At 42.4% G+C, this 22,779-nt stretch overlaps 1 protein-coding gene across 2 annotated transcripts in view; it reads right to left on the reverse strand.

Annotated features, from left to right (window-relative positions):
- The window catches only part of mpped1 (metallophosphoesterase domain containing 1), a 158,745-nt gene that overhangs the window by 84,774 nt on the left and 51,192 nt on the right, over window positions 1-22,779 (reverse strand). For both annotated transcript variants that reach the window (XM_070549645.1, XM_054739474.2), the window contains exon 4: window positions 4,231-4,346. In XM_070549645.1, coding sequence (XP_070405746.1) covers window positions 4,231-4,346 — 116 coding nt within the window. The remainder of the gene's footprint in view (window positions 1-4,230; window positions 4,347-22,779) is intronic.

Here is a 22,779-nt window from a genome sequence, read left to right on the forward strand (position 1 = left end):
TTATTTTTTAGGCTTGTTGAAGTTAAAAGATTCATGTCAATAGTCGTAGGAGTTTGATGCAGCACATTTTAACCCTCCCACTGTCTTTATGGGTGACCCCACGAGGAAAGTTGATCATTGAGCAGGATTGATGGTTTATCCTTTGAGGTCCACGTGGCAGGGGTGAGGTTGTGCTCACTCCTCACCCCTGCCACGTGGACCCAAGGGATCAACCATCAGCCCTGCTCAATGGTCAACTTTCCTCGCGGGGTCACACCCATTCGGACAGTGGGAGGGTTAAACACAAAACACCAAAACAACGTGTTGGAGACACGTTGGAACACAGAATATTTATCATCCACTAATAACGAGACATTTACTAAAAGGTTATTTTAAAAATCACAAAAACAACGTTTATAAAACTAGGCTTACAAAACACCCCTAAAGAAGAATCAGTTAAACACAGAGACACTACCAGACAGCAGAAGTGTTTAACGATTATTTCAGTTATTCGGCTTAAAATGTTTTTTTTCTTTCCATGGTAAAACCTTATAACCAATGTGAACCTTTGGGATTATTAATGGAGTAATGTGTTTGTGGGTGCACTGAAAGAAAAAGTCTTTTGGGTTTACATTATTGAATCACTGGTTGCATGAAATTAGATTATGTTTTGATTTTATTGATTTATTTTAACCATGGTTGGGTGGAAAAGATTCCCCAGCATGCCACGCTCTTTCTAAAATTGAAATGAATTAAATAAACTAAAATAAATCAATAGATTGATTACAGTTTGAGTTAAATTCACATTTTAAGTAAATTAAATTAAATATACATGTGCTAAAACACTATTCCTCAGGCTGGCAGTGACCAAAGAAACATGACTGAAAAGGATAATGGTACAGAGGGGTTCAGTGTCTCTAACTAGAATAACACCTGTTTAAATCCCAGGGAGCATGTGCAATATGGTCTAGACAGATGAGGGCACAGGCACCCTGAAGAAATGGCTTTGGTGATTTTATGGAAATTATATCAATGTATTTTATGAATTCTGTGTTGTAGAACATGACAATTTCATGTTCTACAACATGAAATTGTCATGTTCTAACAACATGATACAATCATGATTCAATATCATGTATTTATTATGTTGGCAGTATATAATGAAGTTCTAAAACCAAAACATGATGTCATTTCATGAAACCGATGTACATGATTCAGTTATGTTAATCTAACCGACTTTTTCTTTCAGTGTGTTTACTGTTGCAGGTGGTGCACTTATCTCTTAAACAGGATGAACTTCTAATAGAAAAACTACCACAATAATACAAACATATAAACAGCTGTATGGAGTGGCACCTAAAGAAGAGTTGCACTTTGCAAGTAAACAGAGATGCATTTATTTTTTTTTTGTAACCAAAAAGCAACACTTTCCACTTTCCACCTTTTCGGCCATTTTTAAAGTGTATTTTTGAACAATAAATTACTTGCAGATATGTTATCTATATGATAGACAGTAATAATCAATAATTGATTCAATAGATCTTACATAAACAGATGCATCTGGATTAACTCGTATCGACTTGGACTAGCGCTGGACCCTCATGCTACTGGGACAACAAAACTCCTCATAATGTAAATTTTGCAGCTTTGACAAACGCATTTGACCAGCCTATGATTTACTCTAGCTCACATGTTTTGTCTGAAAGTGGGTTCATGTATTTTCCTAAAATAATTATATTTGGGGCTACGGTGGCACAGGAGTTAAGTGCTCGCCCCGCAATCGGAAGGTTGCAGGTTTGAGCCCCGCTCAGTCTGTCGCTGTCGTTGTGTCCTTGGGCAAGACACTTAACCCACGTTGCCTGCTGGTGGTGGTCGGAGGGACCGGTGGCGCCAGTGCTCGGCAGCCTCGCCTCTGTCAGTGCGCCCCAGGGCAGCTGTGGCTACATTGTAGCTCATCCCCACCAGTGTGGGAATGTGTGTGTGAATGGGTGAATGACTGATTGTGTTGTAAAGCGCCTTGGGGGGTTCCAGGACTCTAGAAGGCGCTATATCAAATACAGGCCATTTACCATTTACCATTTAAAATTGACTGCAAAACGAAAAACACTTTTTTAGCTCTGCATTCAAAACATTAATATGATAAACTTCCTTTATTGCAGTGGGATACACAGCAGATCCATACAGCTACAAGAGTTACACCCAAAATATGCTTTAGTGAGGAATTCTGACACAGAATCAGTCATGCACCACCACAACCAGCACCAGGGTTAGTATGCTTAGATAAATGAAATATGATCAGCTAAACCTTATTTCTCTGGTTTCTGTTTGTCGTGTGAGTGGTTCTGATTAAAAAGCAAGCTCTAAGATACTGGTCTGCATGTAGAGCAAGTGACTGACTGAGAAACTTTCAAAATCACATTTTAGAAACTGAATTTATTCAGGATGGATGCCGGATTGATTAGCTTCCACAGCTAAGTGGGCCTGCTAGTGAGGTTGCACTGTAACTGGATGTGCCAGATGGTTTGTACACACAACCATCTGATTGGAGTTGGGAAAATGTTTGGAAACGTTCTACGGCTTTCAAAAGTTACTCAGCAGAAGAATGGATGAACCATCTGTCAAATATTTTCTACTGAGACCATCCCAAGTGATGAAACCAGCAGTTTGGAGTCAGTTTTTTTAACGAAAGTCTTCTAAAAGCCAACAGTGAGAAGTGTGGATGCATTTTAGGGCCTAAATATCAAGTTTGTTGTGCTGTTAAATGTTTCTCTAAATCAGTGTTTCCTTGACCAAAAGCTTTAGCTGGACACGGCTGTAATAGTGGTCTCCGGTATCCCCAAAAGTCTAACTTCTTTGTAATTTTAAACCAAATCTCTCAATTTTAGAATGATTAAAGATGCATTATGTAAGATTAAAGAAAGAAGGACATCCTGTGATCAAATTTGGGTACCGCAGCTCAAATTCAAAACAAACAACTGACTCCACACCTCCAGTGGAGTGACGTGGTATGGTGCCATTTACGGATCAGCACCGGAAGATTCTAGATGATGAGTGAAGACGAGTCATACACAGTAAGTAGATAAGTAGATACATATATTTCACCATAATATTGAGTCCTTGGTAACTGAAAAAGTAGCTTGAGGAGTTTTTAGAGACAACTGTTTTTTTGCTAATTCACGGTTAGCATTGTTAGCTCAATGTTAGCTTCTAGCTTTCAAATGATATAAGATTAAAACAAAATTAAAACAAAAGGACAACGTAGTCTAGGGGTACAAGAAATTACTTGTGGGCCGCTCCTGTTACTGTAACATATTGTCCCCAACTCTGGAGAGCTTTGCCGGCCAGTGCCGAATTACAAATGCAGACTCGGCAGTTTTTGCTGGCGCAGTCATGGCAACCCTGCAAAGTGTAAACATAAACAATGTTTCTCTTTGGCACTTTTGAAAAGAGAAAAAATGACAAACCCCACATGGCTGAGAAGGAAATCTGTTAAAAATGCAACCTCACTTCCAACATTAGACTGTTTAGTGAATATTTCACAGTAACGTTCATAACTTATTGCACCTTTAATTTTATGTTATAGGCTCATACCTTTAGTTATACTGCTGATTTTCTCACCCTGCTATCTTCATTCTCTATTTTCTCAGTTACTGCTGTCATTACCTTTGTTCTCCTCCTTAATTCCAAAAGAAAAGTACTTTGTATTTGTCTCCTTTCCTGTCCTCTTGGACCCCAATGGACTGAGGCAGGAGAACACCTGTTCTTAGCCTGGTTCTCCTGAAAGGTTCTCTCTGTCCCTCTGCCATCAGCCATTCCATGCATGTTAGAGGTTGCAACACGCATCCTGATCCGGCTGCAACTGCTTATTTTTTATGTCCCAGCCTAAGAGCTGGAGCACCTCGTGCTTAAAAACAAGAACATATATCAGGTCAATGTATTTAAGGCAGACTAAACGAGAACAGCAGATTCATTTGAGTCATTTTACTTGAGACTTGACTTGGAAAAATGACTTGTGAGCATATCTGCAATACAGCTGCTAAAAGGTCGGTGACAAACATTTTAATACTGATGTTAAGGTCAACTTAGATTCAGTCCAGGGACTAAAATATGTTCAGTTAATGCAAATATTAAAAAATCTGTCCAGAGATTCTAGTTGGAGTTAAAGGGACAAGAAAACATTACTCACATATAAAAGGTTGTGTGTGTGCATGTGTGTGTGTATCTACATTCATGCTGTAAAGTGTCACTCACCCAGTGGGGGGCAGTGTGTGACCAGGATGTCTGTGTTGTCAGGGATCTGGTTCCACTTGTCTAGAAGAGCCTGACCTCTTGGCAAGTTGAAACCCCAGCCATAGTACCAGGGTTGCCTACACACACACACACACACACACACACACACACACACACACACACACACACACACACACACACACACACACACACACACACACACACACACACACACACACACACACACACACACACACACACACACACACACACACACACAAATGAATGAAGCAGAGAAACAGAACAAAGTGTTAACATGCTGTCTGAGTCGTAAATCTCCTGTTGGATGTTTTACGGGTTATAACTGATCTCAGAGCAGCCGAGTCTCTTGGTTGCTGAGTGCATTTGTTCTATTGTTATGAAAAGATATAAGAAATAAGAATTACACAAAACACAAAAAGCTCATAAGTTTTACTAACTAGAAGGAGACGCAAGAGTTGTATTATAAAATTCAAAGCTTAACTGGAAAATAGCCATGATTACAGTTGTATAATGGTAGAAAATAATTTAGTTTTTGAGAGGAAAATACTTTAAAGCAAAATAAAAACTAAACTAGACTACTCTAAGCTAAACCACAAATACCCTAAGTACTCTCAGAAAAATCAACCCTGACACTACAAAGTTCAGAGGGAAGCCCTTAAGTGGATCCTGGATAACAATGGTTTAATTCTGACTGGATTGATGAGCTAACAGCTAGTCGGCATTGAGTCATAAAATGGCATCTCTCAAATTTGGCAGAAATATTCTGACATTCCTGCATGAAATGCCAGTTGCCATGGAGACAGCTGCTGCTGTTTGTGCTTCAAAACTAGAATTCCGTTAAAACAGAATAATGTGAAACCGATGGTGATGCATATGTTTGTATAAAAGTGTTTGCATCGACCACTTTAACATTTTTCAGACTGAAGTTGTTTTTAAACTAGAAACCCATTTTTATTCATATTTACCGTCTGCTCAGCCTGACTCAGAACTATACCAGAGACTGGTTTAAACGGAACCTGTGGGTGTTTGTGGAAAGGTTTATTCTTTGGTCTCAATCAGTGAAGGGATGTGCAAAGTCAGGAAGTGCATGAAATAAAGATAAGAATAACAATCAGAAGAGGAGCAGAGAAGCCCTGATGGCTGGGCTTGTGTTCTTCTACTTTGGGAGCTAAAGCTCCGGCCGTGAGCGACGGAGAAGAAATTAACATGTCACTTACAATATGTACCCCAATCCATCTTCCACCACAACACGCTGCACGCGTGTGTGTGTGTGTGTGTGTGTGTGTGTGTGTGTGTGTGTGTGTGTGTGTGTGTGTGTGTGTGTGTGTGTGTGTGTGTGTGTGTGTGTGTGTGTGTGGGCAACTGCAGGCGACAGCGTCTGTCACCGCTGGTGTTCAACCGGCTTTTAATAAATTGCTTAGCTCAGTCACTTGAAACGCCAACTTTATCACTGTTGCTGCTGCAAGTGCATCTGTGGTCGAAGGAACATCAGATGATGATTCTCTTCAGGGCATGCATGCGTGTTGAGGGTCTGACCTCATGAGGAAATTACTATGCAGTGATTTTCTCCAAAATGACTGTGCTTAAATTGCTCTGAAAAGCAAATAATCACATCAGCGCCAAGAAACTTCATTTCCCATGATGCTTTGCACACGGAAGCATTGTGATGACGTCACCGCCTAATACCAGAAACACGATCTGCGGGAGGCGGGAGCTTGGAGCTTTCCCGCGACTTCAAAGACTATAAATCATGAATGAGACAAAGAAACCTCGTTCTTTTGCCCAGGATACCTGGCGGTAAGGACACGCTTATCGACGCTCCGACAACTTGAGCACGCGGAAGCTCTAAGTGCCAAGTTGAGCCACGGAACTGCTGGAAACTAAACTGCAAGCCCATCAGATCTGCTCGTTTCTGCTCCCCTCCAGCTGATGTTTGAGGACACAGAACTGCGGAGGGAAACAACAACTCCATCCAGCTCTCAGAAACGCTGTAAGTTATAACTCAGCACAGAAAGAAACTTTGCTGTCTCTGTCCAGCCCGTGGAGAAACACTCGTGAACGCCAAACAACGGAGAAAGCATCAAACCGACGGATGACGCCGGAAACTGCGGAGAAAAACGGAGAACCGTCAAGTCATAACAGCGGGGGACGCCTTGCTGCTTTGGTGATCAGGAAACTCATTTTTTTCTCTCCTTTTCTTCTCCCGTTTCCTCTATAGTCTCAAATAAGCAATAAACCGCGTCTATTGCTTAAAAAGTAGCTTCGTGTTTTCCTCTTTCGTCCCAAACACGTCCGTCGGGTCATTTTGAAAGAATAAACTGCTTATTGATCATTGTTTGGTATCTTAAAATGGTTTCTGTCATGGCCAGGCTGAAACTAAAAGATATTAATTTGTGATTAATCTTTTGTGTTGTTTCATGATCTTTTTAAATGTTTTGAGTGATTTAAGGTTAAGTTACTACTGATTCTAAGTGCTTTGGAAGTTAAAGTGCAAGTTGCCACCCACACTTTAGCCAGACAAAGGGGTCAGCCATCTTGTATTCAAGACTCCATTTTGAATCCATACACACGCACACACACACACACATACACACTACTCCTTTGTGAGAACAAAGGACCCCATTCATACATCCTCCATCACATGCAAACACATCCATCTTCAATCATATCACACGGTTATTATTCATCTATTCCACTGTTTATTCATTTGACAAATTGTTAATTAAACGTTATAAAATTCAGATTTTCGTCTCCAGTAGCTTTGTTGTGTCGAAGAGAAGTCTCTGCTCCAAGGATTCTACGAACTTCAAGAAAGACTGATAAGAGTTTTGGATTCAATTTTTCCCCGGAAAAAGGGGAATGGTGCCCCGTATATCTAAGAATATCTTAATTAATTAATAAATCAGTAAATATTTACATATTTACAGAATTTATTGAAGAATCCAAAAGTAAGTTAACGCTTGCGAATTGTTCGCTCCTAATAACCCCAACAATGCGTATATATATGTGTGTGTGTGTGTGTGTGTGTGTGTGTGTGTGTGTGTGTGTGTGTGTGTGTGTGTGTGTGTATGTGTGTGTGTGTGTGTGTGTGTTTGTGTGTGTGTGTGTGTGTGTGTTTATGCCTGAAATGCTTGACACTTCAAGGACAGGGCATAGTATAAGGAACACATCATGTCACGAATACCTTCTGTATTCAGATATGTAATTAGGAGGTTACGGGTGAAGACAGTGGGACAAACACTTGCAATGGTGTATTATGAGAAATGTTAAGGTTGTTTCCGAAATGCACTCTAATATTTTCTTACTACTGAACACGAGACACCAAACATCCCTCATGAATGCTGCTCATGAGCACAGTTTCAGTCATTCACAAAGTGAAACCTAAACCTTTAGACCAGCTGACTCCAGTCTTATAGTCATGTCAGCGTTTACATGCAGATGAGCAACAGATTGTCAGAGTCCAAGCCCCCAGGCCGGGCTCTCCCAGCTGACCAGCTTCCGTCTTGGACCACATTACCCAGCATGCCCCTCGCGGGGATTCCCTCCACGTTGCACCTGCGTCAATCCATGTCTATATATGGAAGACGCCACACCGGCTCTTCACTCAGTCATCGTTCCACCGTGATCCATGATCAAAGTATTCAGAAGCTAATACATCTTAACCTCCACCTTTCCTACTCAGACCTCATCCAACCTCCAGCCTTTCCAGCACCGCTTTCAACCAGCAGTCTAAGTAAGCTCTTACTCCCGAACCCAGTCTTCGAGTCTGACACAGATGCTGGTGAATGTCTCACCGTGAGTGGACGGATGTGTAATTTCCAAAATAATCTTTTCACATAATCTCCATACACATAGCACATACAGGTGCATATAGTCCTAGGGTTTTTTAATTTGTTCTTTTCCATTAGACGCCATCTATGTGGGTCTACGGTCAAATGCCCTGTGTGTGTGTTTTGATACTTTGCTGAGTTTCGCCAGATGTCCTCGCTTCATGAGATAACATCGCCACCTCATCACCTGAGTCTGCTGCCTGCTGCTCTGGGTTCCGGTTCTTCTGGTGTTCTGGACTTCCTATGGTTTTCCTGCTATGGTTTCCTGGATTGCTACGGATTGCTGGGATCTGGGGCCTCATTCATCAAGCTTGCTTACGCACAAAACGGGGTCGGATAACTGCGTGAGCAACATTCCACTTAAACTTTGGGATTTATGAAAAAAAACTTTGAGGAAAAATGTGCGCAACTTTAAGCTGACTAAGGACCTTGCTTATGCACATTTTGGACATGGAGAGCACCTGCAGTGCTGCTGCTCTATTTTTTGCTCATTTTAAATATATTTTTAACCATTTTCTAAATTCTTTTTTATATTTTTACATTTTTTGTTTTTGTAAAGTGCCTCGTGAGTTTCGTTATTGGACTTCTCTGCAAGCCGCAGTTTGGCCATAACGAACACCATGTTCGAACATAAGGATGCCCATCAGTACACTTGATACCAGGGCAGCCTAGGTCGCAGGTCGATGATAGACTTTGTAGTTATATCATCTGACCTGCGGCCGTATGTTTTGGACACCCGAGTGAAGAGAGGAGCGGAGCTGTCAACCGATCACCACCTGGTGGTGAGTTGGATCAGATGGCAGGGAAAGATGCCGCGTAGACCTGGCAGACCCAAACGCATCGTAAGGGTCTGCTGGGAATGCCTGGCAGAAGAACCTGTCAAGACGGTCTTCAACTCCCACCTCCGGCAGAGCTTTGACCGTGTCCCGAGAGCAGTGGGGGGCATTGACTCAGAATGGGCCTTTTTCCACTCTGCGATTGTTGAGGCGACTGTTGCTAGCTGTGGTAGCAAGGTGGCCGGTGCCAGTCATGGTGGCAACCTCCGTACCCGCTGGTGGACACGAGAGGTTCAGGGAGCCGTCAGGCTGAAGGAGGCCTATAGGGCGTGGCTGGTCTGTGGGTCTCCGGAGGCAGCAGACAGGTATTGGATAGCCAAGCAGGATGCAGCAGTGGCAGTTGCCAAGGCAAAATCTCGGGCGTGGGAGGAGTTTCAGATTCAGATTCAGATTTCAGATTTATTGGCCAAGTAAAATTACATTTACAAGGAATTTGTCTTCGGTAGATGTTCGCTCTCTAAAACATACAACAACCATAATAAATGAGAATAAAAATACCTAAAAACACATAAGAACATGTATACCCACACACATGTTCATTTACGCACACACCTATATACATATATACATACCCACACACACACACACGCACGCACGAACACACACACACACACACACACACACACACACACACACACACACACACACACACACATATCCATAAGCATACTGATTAAGTATTAAAAACTATAGTAAAAGGATGGTAAAAGAATCTACAGATTCAGGAGAGAAATGGCTGAAGGAAAGAAACTGTTCTTGTGTCTGGTGGTTTTTGTGTACAGTGATCTATAGCGTCTGCCAGATGATTGGAGATGGAAGAGAGTAGATGCAGGATGTGTGGCATCTTGGACAATATTCTCTGCCTTTTTCCTGGTCCTGCTGATGTACAGTTCCTGGGCAGAGGGCAGTTGGGCACCAATGATTTTTCCTGCTGTTTTAATAATACGCTGTAGTCTGCATTTGTCCATTTTTGTGGCTGACCCAAACCAGACAGTGATGGATGAGCAAAGTATGGATTCGACTGCAGCAGTGTAGAAGATGATCAGCAGCTCTTGTGGTAGGCCATACTTCCTTAGTTGCCGTAAGAAATACATCCTCTGCTGAGCCTTTTTGAGGATGGAGTTGATGTTTGTTTCCCACTTCAGATCCCTGGAAATGATAGTTCCCAAGAACTTGAATGAGTCCACCATTGACACTGGGCTGTTGGATATTGTGAGGGGGGGCAGCACTGCGGGAAGCTTCCTAAAATCCACGACCATCTCCACAGTCTTAAGGGTGCTAAGCTCAAGATTGTGCTGACTACACCAGTCCACCAGCCTCTCAACTTCTCGCTGATAAGCAGACTCATCACCATCCTGGATGGTGAGGCCATGGAGAAAGACTATCGAACGGCTCCAAAGAGGTTCTGGCAAACTGTCCGGCGCCTCAGGAGAGGAAGGCAGCAACTCGCTCACACTGTTTACAGTGGGGATGGGGAGCTGCTGACGTCAACTGGGGCTATAGTCAGACGGTGGAAGGAATACTTTGAGGAGCTCTTCAATATGCGCATTCCAAGGAGGAACCAGAGCTGGGAGATCTGGGAATGGACTGTCCAATCTCGGGGGCAGAAGTTGCTGAGGTAGCTAAACAACTACACAGTGGCGGAGCCCCAGGGGCGGATGAGATTCATCCTGGGTATCTCAAGGCTATGGATGTTGTAGGGCTGTCATGGTTGACACATCTCTGCAACATTGCGTGGTCATCGGGGGCAGTTCCTGTGGAGTGGCAGACCGGTGTGGTGGTCCCCATCTTTAAGAAGGGTGACCTGAGGGTGTGTTCTAGCTATAGGGTGATCACACACCTCAGCCTCCCTGGAAAGGTCTACTCCAAGGTACTGGAGAGGAGGGTCCGATCGATAGTTGAATCTCAGATCGAGGAGGAGCAATGTGGTTTTCGTCCTGGCCGTGGAACTGTGGACTAGCTCTATACCCTTGCAAGGGTGATGGAGGGGGGATGAGAGTTTGCCCAACCAATCCACATGTGTTTTGTGGATTTGTAGAAGGCTTAGGACCGTGTCCCCAAAGGCACCCTGTGGGGGATGCTCCAGGAGTATGGGGTGGGTGGCTTTCTGTTAAGGGCCATTCAGTCCCTTTACCAGAGGAGCGTGAGTTTGGTCCGCATAGCCGGTAGTAAGTTGGACCTAAACCCGGTGAGGGTTGGACTCCGCCAGGGCTGCCCTTTGTCACCGGTTCTGTTCATTACCTTTATGGACAGAATTTCTAGGTGCAGTCGTGGTGTGGAGTGTGTCGAGTTTGGTGGCAGGAGAATCTCGTCTCTGCTTTTTGCGTATGATGTGGTCCTCCTAGCTTCATCCAGCTCTGACCTTCAGCTCTTGCTGGGTAGGTTTGTGGCCGAGTGTGAAGCGGCTGGGATGAGGATCAGCCCCTCCAAATCTGAGACCATGGTTCTCGACCGGAAAAGGGTGGCTTGCCAACTCCGGGTCAGGGGAGAGGTCCTACCTCAAGTGGAGGAGTTTAAGTATCTCGGGGTCTTGTTCACGAGTGAGGGTAGGAGGGATCAGGAGATCAACAAGCGGATTGGTTCAGCATCTGCAGTGATGTGGACACTGAGCTGATCTGTCGTGGTGAAGAGGGAGCTGAGCCAGAAAGCCAGACTCTCGATTTACCGGTCGATCTATGTCCCAATCCTCACCTATGGTCATGAGCTTTGGGTAATGACCGAAAGAACGAGATCACGGATACAAGCGGCCAAAATGATTTTCCTCCGTAGGGTGGCCGGGCTCAGCCTTAGAGATAGGGTGAGGAGCTCTGACATTCGGGAGGGACTCGGAGTAGAACCGCTGCTCCTCCGGATCGAAAGGAGTCAGCTGAGGTGGTTTGGGCATCTGGTCAGGATGCCTCCTGGACGCCTCCCTGGGGAGGTGTTTCGGGCATGTCCTGCCGGCAGGAGGCCCCCGGGTCGACCCAGGACATGTTGGAGAGGTTACATCTCCAGTCTGGTCCGGGAACGCCTTGGGGTCCTGCTGGAGGAGCTGGTGGAGGTGGCCGGGGAGAGGACGGTCTGGAGCTCCCTAGTTGGGATGCTGCCCCCGCGACCCGGACCCGGATAAGCGGAGGAAGACGACGACGACGACGCCTCATGATTTTTATCTTGAGGCAAAAATTATATTTTCTTCTCCTTCTTCTTCTTCTTCTGAGAAGGATAAAATGATGAAATCCTGCAGCATTATCACTTGTACTGCTTCGTTTTCACACAGAACAAGACAACCCCACACGCACACACGCATGCGTACACACACATGCGCGCGCGCACACACACACACACACAGCCTGAAGAGCAGAATATGGAATGCAGAATATCAGCAGGGGGACAGATTGAGACAGAATGTCATGCGTCTGTGACAGTGTGTATCCTGTCACTGTGACCCGATTGATCATGCGCCCTGGCTAGTTGAACAAGGGAGATCTCTGTTTGGCTGACTGGATAGTGTGCATGACTTTTACCTGGGAGTGTGGGGATTAAGTCCTGAGTGGACCTTTTTTTTTATATCCGCCACAGATTTCTCTGAAGAACTCACAACATTGACGGCTTCAGCAGCGCTCTGCCACTACGTGGATTTTCTCTTATTTCTTTTGCAAAATTACTTCCTTTCATTTCTCCACCTCACCCACAAGTACCTCAATTTCTGCTTCTGTGAAATTGCGCTTCCTTGATGTGCCTTGATCTACGTTCACCATGTCATTGGCGGAATGCTGCAACAAGCGAGCTTACGTATATGCATGAGAGCCACAAGGCACTTTGCATTGACTATTTATGGCAGTAAGTGGGCGTGGTGAGGGCGGGATGTGACTAAAATGCAGCTGAGAAACATTCTCGTTAGTCTCAGATTTATGAAGCGGAGATTGCGTGCAGGTGTGCGTACTCCATGTTTGATAGATCACAAACCTGCTTGGCGTAAGTACTTTTTTTTTGCTGAGCTTAATTACGGTTTTCGTAAGGATTCTACACAATGTTTGATATATGAGACCCCTGGTCTGTTTCTGCTAATGGCTCTGATTTCCTTCTCATTGTGGTCCCTGCCTGCGGACTTCGCTAAGTGGGATTACTATTTCCTGATTGGGATTTCTATTGACTATTCTTCTGTGTGGGGGGTTGCTATTCCTCACTCTTGATGCTTCAGTGCCTGAGAACTAACTCTGTCTTCCTCTGCTGAGTTCTCAGGGCCTCCAAGATTGTCCAACGCCTCGTGGTCTTATGCCATGACCCCGTGACCTTGGAAAGGGGGGGGGAGTTGTAACGTCCAAAAGGGTCAATTTTCACTTATATATTGATCAGCATAATAACCTTTCATCTACAGCATAAATCCACTTTCTATTTGGCTTTCTAAATCCAGAAGGTTCTCCTCAGCACATGTTGACATTCCATGAAGACAAAACATCCAGACATAAATTCTCTCCCAAGGTTCCTACACTCTCTGCATGAAAGCCAAACGTTAACATTCTTCACTCTTGTTGTGGAAAATTTTATGTTTGTTCATTCTTGATCATTGACTCAATCAACTGAATGTAAATGTATTGCTCTATGCCTCTTTGCATGCTCACTCATTCAGACACACACACACACACACACACACACACACACACACACACACACACACACACACACACACACACACACACACACACACACACCATCTCTATAAATAAAGTCTGTGAACAGATGTTCGGGGCATTTTGCCTCATGCCTTATGCCACAGTTATAACTGTTTGACTTGTCTGCTCATTGTCTTCTTCTCTCTTCACTATAGGAAATGGGTTATTGATAAACACATTGATAAAATCCATGACATTATTTGGTCCTTTGAAAGCCGGGGTCCCATCACCTTGCGGCGCCAAGAACCAACGCCGGAGGACTGTCGACAACCTAATCTCCTCCAGCGCTGAGTTTTGCTGGGGGTCGGTGGGGTCTTGACGTCGCTAGGAGGAATGCGGATCTACAAACTCAAGCCCTGAGTGGAGAGATTTGGTGAGACAAATTTGTTGTTTGTTTTGTGGTACCGAGAGAAATCCTAGGTGACCAGAGGTTAAATTGGTTTTTGAGCGTTTTAGCTGGAAAATATAAACGCAACTAAGCAGATTCCTGGAATGCTGTTTTGGTATAGTTGAGAGATGAATGGATCGGTGTGATAACTGAGAGGCGGCCCAAGTGAGAGGTGGCCTGGCTTTTGAGCATTTAGCCTTAAATAGAAACGCAACTCCAGTTGTCATTGTTGGTTGTGTGGTAAGAGAGAAAGATAAACAGATTCCTGAGATGCTGTATTGGCTGGTTTTTTGAGGGTTTCATCCTAAAATTATAAACGCAACTCTGGTGTGATGAAGTTAATAAATGATAAATAAATGTGCCGGTGTGATAACTAAGAGGCAAAATTGTTTTTTGAGCATTTTGACCTGAAATATAAACGCAACTCTGTTTTGGCCTGGCCTTTGGGTGTTTTGCCTTGAATAGAAACGCAACTCTAGTTATCTGTGTTGTTGTTTGTTTGTCTTAGATGTTGTCTGCTTTAATTGTTGTTCGAATGGATGAGAGAGTGTCTGGACTTGCTTATTCATGTAGAAAGAAGGATATGGCAAATCATTTGCACACAATTCAAGTTGGTGGTCAGACTTTTAAACTGGTTGGCTGATAAGTGAGTCCCGCTGTGTTTAAAGACACAGTTGGAGGGCAGATTCGTGAGCCTAAATCTGACCTCATGCCGAAGAAGAGATGGTGTGGTATCTATATGGGGAAATAAGAACTCACAAAATACCTTTTGAGTAAATATTGTGCATTGATGGAAATGTCAATCCACGAAATGTGGAAAGGATCTGCAAATGATCAGAGAATTGGTGGAAAACGTGTTTTTGATAACCGCTGACGTGTCACAAATATTATGCTTATAAGGAAGCACAGAGCGGTGGAGAGAAAAAAGGGTTGAAAGTGTGAAACAGAGAGGAGGCAAGGCCTGCCTAAAAAATCAAAACAACTGCAGCTGTGCTCTGAGTCTGAGCCACCAAGGTCAATTGTGGCCTGAAGGTTATAACTAGAAAATAAAGATGAAAAATATAATTTGAACAGGTTCTCAAAATTGTAATTTACTTTTTCGTTTTTGCTATTAAGCACATCTGTCGAGTACTTTATTGCATTTGAGACCCTCCATGTGGATTTCAGTAAGTCCAGTCAATATAATCCATGCTCAGAATGCACGCTGTCCACGGTGGTGTATATGTAGTAAAATTATTTGCAAATTATTAAATGTTACAAACAATATTTGTCAAAATTTGTTACATTCACACCCAAAGATGAATGAAAATAACTGTTAAAATCATGGTTGAAGAGTTCATAATTCATGCATCAAAAGGTTAAGCACAGACAAAATATTTTATTCCTGGTATTCTGTTGACTAATATAATTTGAACTATAAACTGTGTTACTTTTAGTGGCTGAAAGTGAAGGGTTTTAGTGGAATTTCTCAATTTGAGACATTGACTGTTTATCAGTACTAGGTAGTAAATGAGTACCCTAATAAAAGCTAAGAGTGTATACTTTAGTCAAAACTAGCAGTCTGCTAGTTGAACTATAGAAACATAGTTCATAAAATCTTTATTTTATTACATCAAACATTAAATAAATTAATAAGAATTTACTTATGTTGTACATCAACCATTCATTTCATGTGTCAGTCTTGACCATCAAAATGAGTGGGAGGGACTAACGTAGAAAACATTGATTGCTCTGGTCTGAATCAACACTTTTCTAACATGGCAGATGCTAACGAGTTGGTGTTTAACCCCATCAGATAAAACAGAATCATGAGCTGCTGACCCAGAATCTGTGGAAAATCAGATTAAGACACGATCAGGAGAATATACTTAGAAGACCTCCTCCAGCACTTCTTCAACATGAGATGTTATGCTGAGATGTGTTACCCATACAAACTGTGTCTTCTCCTGTCGAAGTTTTTTTTAATATGAAAAGGGTAAATGATTAGCATTTATAAATTTTGATATTCCAAATTGTTTTTCAGGATTAACATATTCCTGTTGGGCTCATGTCCAAACAGGACCAAGGCATATTTCTCTTAGCTGGCTAGGAAATGCCTTGGGATCCCACGGAAGCGCAGGTGGAAGGGGTTGTACAGAGGGCAGCCTGGGCTCCCCAGATAAGGAAGCACCTGCAGCATCCCAAACCCAGGTCTCTACTGATGGGTCTGATTTAGCAAACAGCTTTTTAACACACAAAGTAGATTTTAAAATTACAAAAATTAGGAGAACATAAAACCCTGTCAAGTTTGTCATTCAGTCTTGCTAAAACGACGACAGTCTAATCATTTTATCAACTGAGGATTACTGAAGCCAGCATAAAGCTCTGGAGCTTGCTTTAATTTTGTACCATCAATCATTCTGTAAGGGACTTTCATCTCTCTCATTTGTCGTTTGGCAGGACGGCATTTCACAATGTCCACGGTGCTAGGAAACGTCCAATCCGACGAGTCCAACGCGGTTTCTATAAAAAGGATTAAGTCTCGCAGAAAATCAATCACACTTCCATGTTTGCCATGAAAATCAGAGAAATACTGAATGTAATTCCACGGATAATATTCTCGCTTCCAAATTATGATGTTTTCATCAGGTAAGGGATTACAGTGCTGTGTGTAATTGTGTTAACTTAGAGAAAACAAGCTGATGTCTAGCGCTGTTGAGCATGGTAAAATAATGTTAATGATGTTCTAAGCTGGTTCTGGGAATAGTTAGGGGGGAGAGGAGAAAACAGATGTTTATGCAAGAGGATTTAATTCCCAGGCAGATCTGCAGATGGAACACTGGGAGAAAAACAAAAATACTCTACTCATTTAGCTTCTCTTGGAGTAAAAAATTACACCGATTTTAGATTTTCTTATTGTTCAAGAAGTGGAAAAGTTTGTAAGCTGTGAGTGTGTGTGTGTGTGTGTGGGGGGGGGGGGGGGGGATTCCACAGGGTTGGATCCTTGAATCATGTACTGAATGCATCTGCCGAAGGCTGCAAAACACCTATGCTTGTCTTCCTGCTTCTCGTCTTCCTCATTCTTTCTCTCCTTCATCTGACCTGCACCTCCAACTTACATATTTCCCTCTCCCTCCCCATGTGTGAAAATCCTTCCCCTCTTAGTCCAAAATAAATATTCAAATGAACTGTTGGAAAGTGACTACAAGACAATCATTTATTCCCCTTCTCCAAATAACAGTTTTACAGCTAAAGTAAATAATCACACTTATTGATAAATTAGACCATCATAATACTCAAATAAACACAAAAACCTGTGAATTAAGTTTAAATTAGTCTTTCCCATTGCCATACCACTCGTACCTCACTAGGGTCACAGGTAGCTGGTGCTCATCTGCAGCACTCGTCAGGCCAGAGGTGGTGACATCCTGAATAACATGTCCTAATGTGGATGTGAATAGATAAATGTGAATCTCTCACAACAAAACTCTGGCTTGGTGTGTCCTAGTAGGAGATTATTTTTATGTAATATTTATACAAATCATTTCAAAGGGCACATTATGTGATATAACTGCTTGTCCTACTGTCATCTCTCCTTGATCTACCACAGTAGATCTTCTGGTAAACCTTTTCACCGGATTATCAGAAACAGATGAGCATATCTTTAGGCCTCTGTGTGTTTTTCTGAAGCAACTGCTCCCAAATATTCCCAAATAGTTTGTAGGAATAAGAAGACAACCACAGATATCAGTGAGGATAAACTGTCTCCCTATACTGTGATCCTCCACAGAAACTCACTTGAATTCAAAACTCTGCTGGTGTTTTTATTCTGACGGTCTGAGCTGTAAATTAATAAATAAGAAAAAATAGTTAGACTGAGTCTTGGCAGAATATAAATCTTAAAAAATGATGTAGATCGGTATCTGGGACAAAATCTTTTGATTTCGACACTTTTATTTAATTTTTTTATGTCATGCATTAATTTTGTTCTATGTATAAAATTACTGACTGGTGCAATTCTCATGTAAATTTTGACCTGTTTTATGATTTATCATAGAAGTGTGTCAGTTTTAATAAAACTAACTTCAACTCTCACAATATTAAAGCTTAGTATTTTCCTAAATTCCAGTGAAATAATCCATGCAGCGAATCATTCAGATGCTTTTAAGCCAAATCCTTACATCAGTCATCACCATCCAGTGACCTTTAGCATAGAAACACTGTTCACACTAGCCAAAATGCTTTTAAATAAGCCATATTGTGTAACTTTTTTTAAAAGTTGTAATAGTTTTTGGGTGAATGGAAAGCATGTTCATTAAGATTTTTGCACTAAATCCCTCTCACATGAAGTCATTTCAATATTTTTAAGCTTGACAATTTCAGTACCTTCCAGAATGAGCCATTTTAGGGCTCTGTCACTTTAAAAAAAACAAGCTGGAAGTGGTCACGCCCTCCCACTCAGACTGCCATAAGCTGAGAAGTTTTAATATCAGTGAGGGACTCGGAATAAACCCACCGCATCAACACATCAACCACATGTTATCATTATTTATAATCATTTTACCTCACAATAAATTAGAACTGAAATTGCATCCAATGAATAAAATTTATAGAATAAAAACATGTCCAACTTCACAGGCAGAGCAGCACTCCTGGATAGTAACAGGCTAAATCTGCGTGTCTCAGCAGTCACATGGCTCCAGGTGGCAGGCATGGTTTGTTCTACCCACTGGGGGTGGTGGGGAGTTAGACACAAACCCTGAGAGGAAATGTGTCTCCTCACATGATGAAACAAACCACAATCATAGTCCTTAATTAGTTATTGTGGCTGAAACCTGCTGCTTATTCTCATTTTTCACGTAGATCACCGCAGCTGGTTGAGAGAGAAAAAAATCAGAACAAAACCCTAAAAACATAAGAGGGAAAAGAAGGACAGAGGACTCCGACTCAGGCAAGGAGAAACATAATTGGATTAGTTAATAAACGAAGACACGATGCAGGAGATGATACAGACATCGGGGAAGAATGAAGTGAGGATGGAAGGAGGATCGTTGCTGGAAGGCAAAGTTTGAAAATAAGCAGGATTAGAGATGTGACAGAGCCTAGCCTACAGCACCTTCCTCACTGTTCTACAGGGAGTGTGTATTATGGTGTACTAATGCCACATCATCCCTGACTCACCACTTATTTTAGTTTCCACAGCTGTCAGAATTGACCTGATGAAATATCCGTTCCACATCACTGTGTAGTAGCTTTAAACCACACTGCTGTTAACACTGAGCTTGGAGGGACTCTACATTTTTATTGAATTCAGAAAAGAAAACCTAAGATGTTAACATTTATAGGTTTTAGAGTTCTGTTCAATATTTCCTAAATCAGAATGAGCAAGTGAGATAAAGAAATGCTAATTGGATCCCAAACATATTTAAAACTGAACCGAACCTGATTGTGGATGAAAATGAGAAATACAAAATTCAGAAGCTTTTGTTGAGAAGAATACTGCAGAGATTGTTATGTGACTGAGGCACCAGTATAAACTAAGCGTTATTATCTGACATCACAATTCACCCTGCACACGAGTTGTTTCCGCTTTTACCCGTGTAGAGGTGAGTTCATGCAGAACTCAGGACAACTCCCGAACTAAAGGCTGCATTCCAAACTGTCCAAAACCTGTGATCTGCCTGGTTAGTGTCACTCCTGATCAGTTTTGGGAGGAACGCGGTACAAAAGTAATTAATTACTGTAATGCATAGCTTTCTGCTGTAATGTGGTAATGTAAGGCATTACAGGGAAAGAAAATGGTAATATTTACTTGGTACAATTGTCAGTAACGCAGTAATTGCAATGCATTTTTAAACCCAGAATCAAGATACGTTTCCTAAAAATTCAAATTGTGGGAAACCCGAAAAAAGATCCAGTATCTGCATCCATTACGTCATTTATGTACTCAGCTTTGCGGGCAGAGAGGACGCAGCGGTGACGGCTCAAATACTCCAGCTGTGTCGAACACACGGCTGCTGTAACATTCACAAAATCGCTCCACTAAAACAAAATAATTCACGTGCGATCGTTCATATCAGCGCATGTTCTCTGGTATTCTGCACTTTTCTGATGGGCTTTGCCTCAGCTGAGTTCATAATCTGTGCCCCGGTGATTTCAACTCAATGCTGCTGGAGCGCCGCGCATGTGAAGATCCCTTTGGCTTATAGTTAGAAAGTAGGAAGTCTAGGAAACAGTTTTTCTGGAAGACGGAGAAAAGATGCAGCATGTAGGGAGGTTAGAGAGAAAGGGCAGGAAATTATTCAAATAAAATCAAGAAAACAAAACAAAGTGCTTGAAAAGAAAAAAAGTACAGTGGTGTGAAAATCTATTTGCCCCCTTCCTGATTTCTTATTCTTTTGCATCTTTGTCACACAAAACGTTTCTGATCATCAAACACATTTAACCATTGGTCAAAGATAACACAAGTAAACACAAAATGCAGTTTTGAAATGATGGTTTTTATTATTTAGGGAGAGAACAAAATCCAAACCTACATTGCCCTGTGTGAAAAAGTAATTGCCCCCTGAACCTAATAACTGGTTGGGCCTCCCTTAGCAGCAATAACTGCAATCAAGCGTTTGCAATAACTTGCTACGAGTGTTTTACAGAGCTCTGGAGGAATTTTGGCCCACTCATCTTTGCAGAATTGTTGTAATTCAGCTTTATTTGAGGGTTTTCTAGCATGAACCGCCTTTTTAAGGTCATGCCATAGCATCTCAATAGGATTCAGGTCAGGACTTGGACTTGGCCACTCTAAAGTCTTCATTTTGTTGTTCTTCAGCCATTCAGAGGTGGATTTGCTGGTGTGTTTTGGGTCATTGTCCTATTGCAGCACCCAAGATTGCTTCAGCTTTAGTTGACGAACAGATGGCCGGACATTCTCCTTCAGGATGTTTTGGTAGACAGTAGAATTCATGGTTCCATTTATCACAGCAAGCCTTCCAGTTCCTGAAGCAGCAAAACAACCCCAGACCATCACACTACCACCACCATATTTTACTGTTGGTATGATGTTCTTTGTCTGAAATGCTGTGTTACTTCTACGCCAGATGTAACGGGACATTTGCCTTCCAAAAAGTTCAACTTTTGTCTCATCAGTCCACAAGGTATTTTCCCAAAAGTCTTGGCAATCATTGAGATGTTTCTTAGCAAAATTGAGACGAGCCCTAATGTTCTTTTTGCTTGACAGTGGTTTGCGTCTGGGAAATCTGCCATGCTGGCCATTTTTGCCCAGTCTCTTTCTTATGGTGGAGTCGTGAACACTGAACTTAGTTGAGGCAAGTGAGGCCTGCAGTTCTTTAGAAGTTGTCCTGGGGTCTTTTGTGACCTCTCGGATGAGTTGTCTCTGCGCTCTTGGGGTAATTTTGGTCGGCCACCCACTCCTGGGAAGGTTCACCACTGTTCCATGTTGTGGATAATGGCTCTCACTGTGGTTCGCTGGAGTCCCAAAACTTTAGAAATGGCTTTATAACCTTTACCAGACTGATAGATCTCAATTACTTTTGTTCTCATTTGTTCTTGAATTTCTTTGGATCTTGGCATGATGTCTAGCTTTTGAGGTGCTTTTGGTCTACTTCTCTGTGTCAGGCAGCTCATATTTAAGTGATTCCTTGATTGAAGCAGGTGTGGCAGTAATCAGGCTTGGAGGTGGCTACAGAAATTGAACTCAGGTGTGAAACACCACAGTTGGGCTATTTTTTAAGAAGGGGGGCAATTACTTTTTCACACACGGCAATGTAGGTTTGGATTTTGTTCCCGCCCTAAATAATAAAAACCATCATTTCAAAACTGCATTTTGTGTTTACTTGTGTTATCTTTGACTAATGGTTAAATGTGTTTGATGATCAGAAACATTTTGTGTGACAAACATGCAAAAGAATAAGAAATCAGGAAGGGGGCAAATAGTTTTTCACACCACTGTAGGTAGATTTATCCCTAATACACATTTTTACCAGTGAAAAGAATTTAATTTAATCCGAAGAGTGGCTGGGCTCTCCCTTACAGATAGGGTGAGAAGCTCTGTCATTCGCGATGGGCTCAGAGTAGACCCGCTGCTCCTCCACATCGAGAGGAGCCAGTTGAGGATCAAGATCGCTGGTAAGGCTAAGCCAAGCGGCTCACCGGATGAAGTGATGCCAATGCGCCTCTTTAAAGAAGTCTTTCCAGTAGTCGCCCCTTTAATATTGCACATAATTAACATGAGTCTCGGTTCTGGTATAGTCCCTGACGATTTCAAAAAGGCAGTTATTCAACCTTTGCTCAAAAAGCCTGGACGCTTTGCTGGCTGCAAACTACAGGCCCATTTCGAAACTTCCATTCTTAGTAAGGCACTAGAGAAAGGTGTTTACCACCAGCTCTTGGTTTTTATGGATGAGAATGCCATTTTTGAGACTTTCCAGTCTGGCTTCAGAGCTCTACACAGCACGGAGACTGCACTGGTTAGAGTGCTCAATGACATTTATCTAGCGACTGATAGCGGTAATTCTGTGTTGCTACTTCTGCTGGACCTCACGGCTGCCTTTGACACGATAGATCATGAAGTGCTGCTTCACCGTCTACATCATTTTGTTGGGATTTCAAGGTTAGCCCTGGAATGGTTTAGATCATACCTGACAAATAGAAAAATGTGTGTTAGGATGGGAAGTTATTCCTCAGAGTACTCTGATCTACCCTGGGGGGGTACCACAGGGCTCGATATTGGGACCTCTGTTGTTTTCAGTTTACATTCTGCCCTTAGGTGACATCTGTCATGAGCTTGGAGTTCAATTCCACCTATATGCTGACGATTGTCAGCTGTACCT

Source organism: Nothobranchius furzeri, chromosome 1 (genome assembly GCF_043380555.1).
Source record: "Nothobranchius furzeri strain GRZ-AD chromosome 1, NfurGRZ-RIMD1, whole genome shotgun sequence".
Lineage (NCBI taxonomy): Eukaryota > Metazoa > Chordata > Actinopteri > Cyprinodontiformes > Nothobranchiidae > Nothobranchius > Nothobranchius furzeri.